Source organism: Punica granatum, chromosome 6 (genome assembly GCF_007655135.1).
Source record: "Punica granatum isolate Tunisia-2019 chromosome 6, ASM765513v2, whole genome shotgun sequence".
Taxonomy (NCBI): domain Eukaryota; kingdom Viridiplantae; phylum Streptophyta; class Magnoliopsida; order Myrtales; family Lythraceae; genus Punica; species Punica granatum.
The window spans coordinates 7516456-7525575 of NC_045132.1; the positions used below are offsets into that span (position 1 = coordinate 7516456).

At 41.1% G+C, this 9120-nt stretch overlaps 1 protein-coding gene across 10 annotated transcripts; it reads right to left on the reverse strand.

The window, feature by feature from the left end:
* Nucleotides 1-320: 320 nt before the first annotated feature.
* LOC116209923 lies at nt 321-5486 on the reverse strand. Of its 10 annotated transcripts, XR_004157365.1 has the most exons (4): nt 3523-5486; nt 1372-3306; nt 1183-1277; nt 321-1029 (listed from the first exon to the last, which is right to left on the reverse strand). XR_004157365.1 is itself a non-coding variant. In XM_031543681.1 (3 exons), the coding sequence occupies exons 1-3, from the start codon at nt 4592-4594 to the stop codon at nt 2989-2991; spliced, it is 1176 nt and encodes a 391-aa protein (XP_031399541.1). In that variant the 5' UTR covers nt 4595-5486; the 3' UTR covers nt 321-2988. The 10 variants fall into 10 exon arrangements, 2 of the variants coding, with proteins under 2 accessions (XP_031399541.1, XP_031399540.1); XR_004157359.1 differs by having other exon boundaries at nt 321-2521; nt 2623-3306; XR_004157361.1 differs by having other exon boundaries at nt 321-2228; nt 2305-3306.
* Nucleotides 5487-9120: the final 3634 nt, after the last annotated feature.

The following is a 9120-nucleotide window of genomic DNA, read 5'->3' on the forward strand; positions in this document are numbered from 1 at the left end:
TTCGGACGAACCCTCTAGGACGTCTCTTTATAATGTAGAGACGAAGTTTTTCGTCTAATTGTCGTCTTTATAGGAGTGAATTCTTGTAGTGAGTTCGACCTTATTTAGGAAAAAAAATTACAAATTATAATAGTATTTCATAGATTGTTACATTGTTGTGGTTTTGGATTATTTATTATCATATACATTAATTAATTTTGAGTAACTTATACATCTAAAAATCATGTTTATGGCTCCTGATTTGCATTTTTGGATGTTTTTTCATATATTATTGTTTAAAAATCATCAATGTAATCGATCGGTACATGATCCATCGACACTGACCAGGGAACGTGATTTTTTTTTTCCGATAAATCACAGCTTATCATTAGTAAGAGATGGCTACAAAAGCCATATAGAGTCAATACAACAAAGAATCAGCAAAAGGGAAGAAACCATGAAGAGGAGCGACAATAGGAAAAGTAAAGCCAACAACAAAGAACTTAAAGCCAATCAACAAAATCTCGATTTCTATCAACACCAGATTTAGCCAAGCAATTGGCTACAACATTTCCTTCCCTAAGAGTGTGCTAAAACTTAATGCGGTTGAAGTGAACAGAGGGGAGATGAATGTCAATGAAGATCTGACGGTATTTTCATAGACCACCAAATCCCTTTTTGCATCCAACCAACCACAGTTGAAGAGTCCAATTCGATAAATAAGAGAGGAACCAGATATCGCCGAATGAGAGCTTGAAAGATGAAGAGCTCGCTTTATGGCAAGTAGTTCGGCGAGATTAGAATCTATGATTCCAGCCGAGGCAGCAAAAAGGCAAATAAAGGAACCATGTGAGTTGTGTAAGACTCCGCCAATTCCTGAGGGGGCCGGTTTTCCAATGGATCAGCCATCGGTATTCCATTTGAGTCATCCCACTGGAGGAGCTATCCAGTATACATGAGGTCTTGAGGGTCTTGAGTTGGACCATCTGCGAACAACCTCTGAGGATCGCAGGATCTCAGATGCTGAGACTGGGAAATCTTCAATGGTAGCTTTCAACCAAATGGAAAGGCGACGAAAGATAACTTCGATGAGATACTCAACAGTAGAGAATTGGTTTTCAAAGACAGCTTTATTTCTTGCAAGCCAAATAGACCAAACCGTCGCATAGAATAGTAAATTTTAGCACTTTCTTTGCAATTTACCAGAAACAAAGCTTGTCCATTGCTGAAGGAGATCATTAATACAGGAAGGCATACGCCAATAGAGACCCCACCAAGACAAGAGAAAATTCCAGATGCTTCAGGAGAAGTTACAGAATATGAATAGGTGATTGACATCCTCAGGAGCTTGCTTACCGAAGATACAAGAAGACTGATCAAAGAAGAGAATACCTATGTTGAGCGAATTCAACTTGGCATTAATTTTCCCTTGAATGGCCGGCCAAGTGAAGAACTCTACTTTTTGTGGAGCTAATCCTTGCCATGTGATTGAGAAAGAGATATTTGAGGAGGGCGCAGGAGCTGAGCACAGAGTATTGCGAAGAGATTTCACCAAGAAGGAACCATCTGTGGTAGGCTTCCATATGATCTTATCAAGAGAACCCCTATTAAATTTCCAACAAGAAAACAGGTCAAGGAGATTGTTTAGAAGATCCTCCTCCCAGCTAAAAGAGATCTTCTCCAATGGAAGCACCAACACCATTTATCATTGTCCTAAAATCCCATTTCAGACGCCAGAGCATCTTTACTTGTAGCCACGGAAAACAATCGAGGGAAACTGACATATAATGGGGCATCACCGATCCAGCTATCTCGCCAAAAATTTGTTCTAGATCCATCACCAACAGATATGAACAAATTAGAGAACAAAATGTCTCTAAGCAGATCATCATGAAAAACAAGACTTGAAAATAGAGTACCAAGTACTGCCAGACCAATTTAGGGACTTGTTGGGAATCCAATCCGATGGTGAGAGATTATGAATAGCACAAATGACTCGCTTCCATAGAGAGTTGCTCTTTGAACCAAATCTCCAAACTCATTTAGAAAGCAAAGCTTTGTTTTTATTGTCAATAGATCCTAGCCCCGCTCCACTTGATGCCTTTGGAAGTTGAATGTTGCTCCATTTAATCAAGCTCATCTTTCTTTCTTCAGCACATCATCCCTACAAAAAATGCCAGAAAATCTTCTCCAGTCTTTTCATGACTGTTTTGAGGGCCGGAAAGATGGAGAGAAAATAAACAGGCAAGCTGTGCAATACAGATTTCAAGAGAGTCAGGCGACCGCCAAAAGAAAGGAATTTACCTCTCCAAGAAGAGAGCTTACACTTGATTTTGTCGAAGACAGGTTTCCATATGGCAAGTTTCCGAGCAGAGACACCCAAAGGCAAACCAAGGTAAGATATGGGTAAATAATCAGGCCTGCAAAGCAAGTCTTTGGCAAGGCTGAGTACAAGATCCTGGTGGACACCAACGCCGAGTAAAGAGCTCTTGAAGAAGTTCACTTTAAGACCAGAGATCAGCTCAAAGAGTCTTAAAATCCTCTTGATATTGCACAACACCAAGGCATCATTAGGGCAAAAAATCAAAGTATCCACAAATTGGAGCAAGGAAATACAAACATCAGAGTTTGGCAAGGTAATACCTCTAATGAAATGCAGTGCCTCGGCTTTCTTCATCAATTGACAGAATCCCTCGACTGCAATATTGAAAAGAAATGGCGAGAGAGGATCACCCTATCTCAATCCTCTTTCCAATGAAAATTCCTCAGTCAGAGAGCCATTAACAAGGACTGACACCCTTGCAGTCGTGAGGCAGTGCATCATCCAGCCTCTCCAACGAGTCCCGAAACCCATGGAGTGCATAACTTGATCAAGGAATTGCCACGAAACACAGTCAAAAGCCTTCTGAAAATCAATCTTGAAGAGAAACCTCTCTTGCTTGGTCTTCTTCAAGTATTCAATCAATTCGGAAGCAATCAGAACTCTATCAAGTGATTGGGGCCCTTTCATCAAAGCATTATGGGACTCGCTGATAAGATCGGGCAAAACATTTCGTAATCAACATGAAATAATCTTCACAGTGATTTTAGAAAGGCAGCTCACCAAACTAATTGGCCGAAAGTATTTAAGAGACGAGGCACCATCAACTTTTGGAATGAGAGATACAAATGAGGAGTTAATTCCCTTGGGCAACATGGAACTCATAATCCTCCAAACTTTCTTAATGAAATTAAAATTCATACCATCAGGCCCTGAAGATTTGGACCCTTTGCAAGCCCAGACAGCCGAAGTGATCTCATCAATCTCAAAAGGAGCTTCAAGAATCGCTGCAACAGAATGAGGGTTAGTCTTGAAATGCAAGTCTTGACAGGAAAGCAAATCACTAGAATGTCGAGACTACAGGGACTTGAAATAGGCTTTCACTTCTTTCTTAATGTCATCCGGTTGAGAAACAACTCTATCCTCAAGAAGCAAGGAAGACAGGGGGTTCCTGGAACCCCTAACAACAGTAGAAAGGTAGAAGAATTTCGTGTTTTTATCACCTAGATTGCACCACTGGACCCGGGATTTTTTCTGCCATAAGCACTCTTGCATACGATGGAACTTTACTAACTGCTCACAAAATGACTTGGCTTGTGACACTTCAGGATCAGCCAACAAGCGAGCTTCTTTAAGAGATTCGAGCTTGTCAATCTGACTTTCAATCTCCAAAACTTTCTCCTCCACATTCCCAAAAGATGTAGAATTCCAATGACGCAATTTGTTCTTCAAGTCTTTCAAGGCAGAAGTAATGGCGGGAGATCGCAAAGAAGATGCCTGCCAAAAATCAGTAACCAACTTGAAGAAATTAGGAGAATACCACCAGCAATCAAGAACCCTGAATGGCCTAGGACCCCAATTAGTTTCAGCACAAGATAACAAAATAGGGCAATGATCAGACAGCCCATGACAAAACCCGCTAAGATTTATACTTGGGAAGATTGAGAACCAATGAGGATTTGCGAAAGCTCTATCGATCCTGCTCATACATGTGGAGTTGGACCAAATGAACTTCTGACCATGAAGAGGGAATTCAATAAGATTGCAAGTTTCTACGAATCGAGAGAGAGCCCGCATTCCGGTTGAGCTGGTAGAAAGGGAGCGACCTGCATTAATACGTTCCTCAGGGACCAAGACTTCATTGAAATCACCGATAAGACACCAAGGTAGAGTGGAGGAACCAAGGTCGATTTCGATCTGGTGCCATAAATTATTCCGAGGAGCAGGATTAGTATAAGCATAAACTGCAGGAACCAAGCAGTCTTTTTTCCCTTCACAGATATTGCCTTTCATGCTTAAAACTCCATCGCAAGATCGAATGAAGAAGTTCGCGCAAAAAGAATCAGTACGCCATACTACAATAATTCCCCCGAGGAGACCCTCAGCAGTAATAAACTCCAAACTTCTGTTATATCGCCCCCATACCGCATTAATTATTGATTCGTCCACAGTAGTAACTTTTGTCTCGAGAAGACATAATACATCAATCCTGTGTTTCTTCACCAATATATGGGCAGCCCTTCTCTTAGCAGAAGTTCCTAGACCCAGATAATTCCAAGAAAGTAATCCAACCATTGAGCAAAGAGATAGAACCCCAAAATCTGGTAGCTTAAGATACTAAATTGAGCTGCTACCATTTAGCCTCCTCCCGGGCAATCAGCTCTTCAAACTTCCTTACCGCCGCCAATTCATCTCCGGTTGCCTTTAACCCGAGGCTTTTCCGTAGCTGCCATGTCTTCTCAGCTTCAGAGGTGTTAGTTGCACCCAAGAGATTTCCATCAATTTTATTGGGGACATCGGCTGCATCAAGCAAAGCTGGAACTTGGGAGCAAATGAGTCTCTTTCTGTTCAAGATACAATAATCAAAGATCGAATCTTCCCGAAACGAAGGAGGAACTTGCTGCGGAGAGCTAGGGACGCAATCCTTCGTTGCTCTCTTCCCTCTGTTCTTCTTCATCTTCTTCTTCACGAACTTTCGTTGAAGACGGGACTTAGCTTTGAGAGCTTTGAGTTTCTTAGTCTGTGTTTTACGGATATTGAGACTGTCCACCGAATTGGAGAAAGGGGATAGACCTGCAGAGGATTTATTTGGTTGGGCCACCAAATTTCTACAGGGAGTAGTGGGCCCGGGGGAGCAGTTCAGAGAGGGAGAGAGATGAGCGGAATTTGACTTTAAGACCAAAGCCATATCCTGAGTAACGCATGATCAGATGAAGCTTCATTGCAGTTATGAATTGTCTCGGGAACTGCTCTATGTGCTGGAGAAGTAATCGCAGGAGATAGTAGATCTTCGGGGAAGGGGAGATGACAGAGAATTTGCGGCTGGTGAAGGAACCAAGGGAGGCAGGCATGCATCGACATCAGCGTCCTCGTTGGAGGTCGGAGAAGAACTTGACAGAGAGCTTTCTAGAGACCTTGTCAGAAGGGCGCTTTCCTTACGACGAATATGCTCTGAATTTGAGAGAGAGAACACATAGGATGGTTCCTCTATAATTCTGATGTCGTATATTACATTATCAATCCCCGCCTTGACACTCTTCATAATGAATTCCCTGTGAGTGGTGATGATCTAAGCTCTGCCCAAATCAAGTTGTTCCCTCATCAGAGTTGGGTGATCAAGAGATAAGTATCTGCCCTGTAAATTGCACAGAATCGAGAAGAAATCTGGAGATCATGCCTGAGGTCGGACGCCCTCGATTCTGAGCCAAGCAATCTCTTAGTTGGACCAAGACTCGGCTCCCATTGTTTCACGAGATAGAACCATTGGCTAAGCCAATCTGGATCATTTAACATTGTATCTAAGAGTTCTCGAGAGTCAAATGTAAGTAGAACGGCATCACCTCCAAGCGGTTCGACATCAATGGAGAGCACTCCTTCACATAAGAAACCCATCTTTAATACTGGAAATGCTTCCCGGGATATGGGCATAAGCCACGGCACTTCTTTGAAGCCAATCTCTTATCTTAATTTCCGGTATTATAGCAAATGTTGGCTGTTGGTTGAGCAGGACAGGCTATAGGCGATTTGCGATTCTTAAGAGCTTCTGCAAAGGACTTGATATGTGGTTGAGACCGAGAGTTCGGTCTCCAGCTATGCTCTTTCTGTTTGATCATAATCTGGGACTACCCAGCTTCAGGTCTACTAAACTTCGCAGGGTTAACCACTAGCCTGTGCTTTCCAATCATGTATTTCGCATAGAGGTAGCAATCTCATTCAGATTTGAATTGACAGTAACAAGGATAAAGCCAAAACAACGCCCTTGCAGGCTTGTTTGGTTTTAGAGTTGAGTTAAAACTCAACTCTATTCAACTTTGTGTGTATGTATGTATATATATATATAGTTGGGTTGAAATAATTGTGTTGTTGAATTATGAGAAAAAGTGTGAAAAAGTAATAAATAGTTAAGAGAAAATAATAATTGTGTTACTGAATTATGAGAATAAGTGTGAAAAAGTAACGAATAGCTGATAAAAAGTAATAATTGTGTTATTGAATTAAAGATAAATCGAGTTAAGTGGAGTAGAGTTAAAATTATACTCTAAAACCAAACAAGATGACTCGTTTTCCTGGGATATAAACAGCTATAGCTCTTCCATACTTCCTACCAGCAAGAAATAAGGATTTAGTGGAGCAATCTGCCGGGATATTGTCAACGTAAGGGGAAGGAGAGTGAACACCATGTCTTCAGTGAGGACGAGCATTTGGATCGATCGAATGGTGCTTGGCAGCATACAGGTGAGGTTGATGATGGCCGTCGGGATTTAGAACTCTTGCCGGGATATATTGAGGAGGATAACAAAGAGGGGGAGGGTGAAGAGGAGGAGGAGAGGACGGAGGAGCCATCATAGGATTGAGCCATGACCAGGGAACGTGATCAGCTCAAGAGACCGAGGCATATTTATAAATTAGAGGTGGGTATGTATACGTATAATCAAAATCAATAAGCTATATCTCCATGAACTCAGCAAATCCTAACCAGTCATGTACACGTACACAGATGTATAATCGTATGCTATAAACAAATTACATGTACTAGTTTAGCTTGCCCCCGATTGACTCCTAAAAACCCAAAGAGACTGAGAAAGTAAGAGCAACAAATTTATTCTGCAGTTGTCTAAAAGAAGGAGCAGGCATGCCTGACGGAGTATATTTAGATGAAACCCAAACCAGCGACCACCAATGCGGAGCGCCATTAATATACTAGTTCCCAGCAGATCGGATAACTTCGATCAATTTAATTTGATAGAACCCGCTATTAAGCACATAACAAACCAAAATAGACATATATATAGAACCTGGCAGAAGAGGGTACGTACAAGAGCCCCGAGCCCTGGCCTCGGAAAGGTGTCACGGAAACCACCACCAGGATTAGCATTGAAGATTTGTATTATATCGTCAAATTCTTATCCCCTTTGTTATCAAGAAAAGTTTGAGCTCCATTATGATCGAAGAATCCCCACCATGCTCATATATACATATATAGATATTGCATGATAACATTAACAGACATCAATCAACGTAACTAAAACAGAGAAACGTAGTCTGACTCTACGATTTCCCAAACGCTATATGTATAGTTAATGAAGTTCATCTTCTTGCACGCCTCTAACAAAAACCTGATCACCCATAATGCAATGCAGGAGCAGCTCTTGGAGCCTTTATGAAATCGTTACTAAGAAACCTATGATATCTCCTGGTAATTTCTTTCCTGCTTGTTTCACCGTTGATGCGTACGACTATATATGAACAGAGAGCTAGGCTCATCATGAATGATGCTACAAAGTTATTATACGTACGTAGATACTTCTTTAGGTCTATTTTAGCAGTTGATCAACTGTAATCAGATCAGATCAGGCAAAATTATACTTGGTATTCGTATTAGGGGCCTAATCAGCAGAGGACAAAGAAGATCTCGAAGAACAATCAAATCTTATCTTGACAGGATCTCTTTTGTCGAGGTTCTCACTGATCCGACCAAACCCCATTTGCTGCCTTCCACTGAAAGAACATGCTCCAGCAAGAGTATGCTCCGACTGACTACATTCTACGCAAATCAATGAGGATTGCAGCTAGTATATGGTCATTCTTAAGCCATGCGTACTGTGGATGGTTTAAAATACATGAAAGATAACTAACCAAGTACAAAATATCATCTCATCTTCGCTCACCGGTTCTTTTGAAACAAGAACCGATGGATGGATGTCCCAAAAGATCAGATGAACAAGTTACCCAAAAAAAAATTTTGAGATTTATTTATTATTATTTAAAAAAAATATTCGCATTTTATTGGTTGTAATCGATTTATTCTATTTTTTGGAGATCCTTTTTTTGTAATTTGCATTGAAGCTTATGAAATGGCCCCGATTCAATAGCGTTGGTGTCCATTGGCCGGACTTACGGCAGCCAATATGGCGTCATTTCATTTTCTGTTGTCTGGCTTTGGCGGATTCAGGTAGCTCCGAGTTGACGTGGAAAACTAGTAGGGAACAAGAAGGTAAATTCAGGTAGCTTCAAGATGACATGGAAACTAGTAGGGCAGGGGGGAAATATAATAGGAATAATAATATCGCACACGTACGTCGGTCGAGCCATTCGTTTTATTTAATTTTATTCTTATTTTTGTTTTGATTATCAGCAAGAGCTCGAGCTATAAAAGTAAACTCAAACGCCGATTTGATCCAAACCTCGAGTGCGACATGCTTTCGGTTGTTTTCAAACAACTAATATGTGATATGAGATCAAAACACCAACTCTCTATGGTCCAACACAGGGCAAACCCTCTAGTAGAACCCGACGTTAACTAATTTCGAGCTATTAACCAAATGTTGTTGTACATGCATAGCTGAACCTTGCGGTGCGACATCGATCATCAACTTCAATTGATCACCTACACGTACGTATGCACATTAAGAATTTTGCATCTCAACCGATGTTTCCCTTGTAGGGAACTAATACCAATTTCCCCCCTAGGAAACAATCACCGGACCGCCCCCTCATATAAACTTTATGCAGTCATCTAGAAGAATCTTCTTTCTTATTTACAAAATTAATCCTTGACAAAGGGCATGGAGTTAGATGAAGTGGTAGTGACTATTAAAGAA

What these genes read in the sequence shown, in the direction of transcription:
- LOC116209923 (XM_031543680.1), bottom strand. Translation starts at nt 4,594, where the DNA reads ATGGTTGGATTACTTTCTTGGAATTATCTGGGTCTAGGAACTTCTGCT. An exon ending in GGTCCAGTGGTGCAATCTAG is followed by an intron (nt 3,307 to 3,522) that starts GTGATAAAAACA and finishes ATTCTGTTGCAG; the next exon opens with CGATTCTTGAAGCTCCTTTT.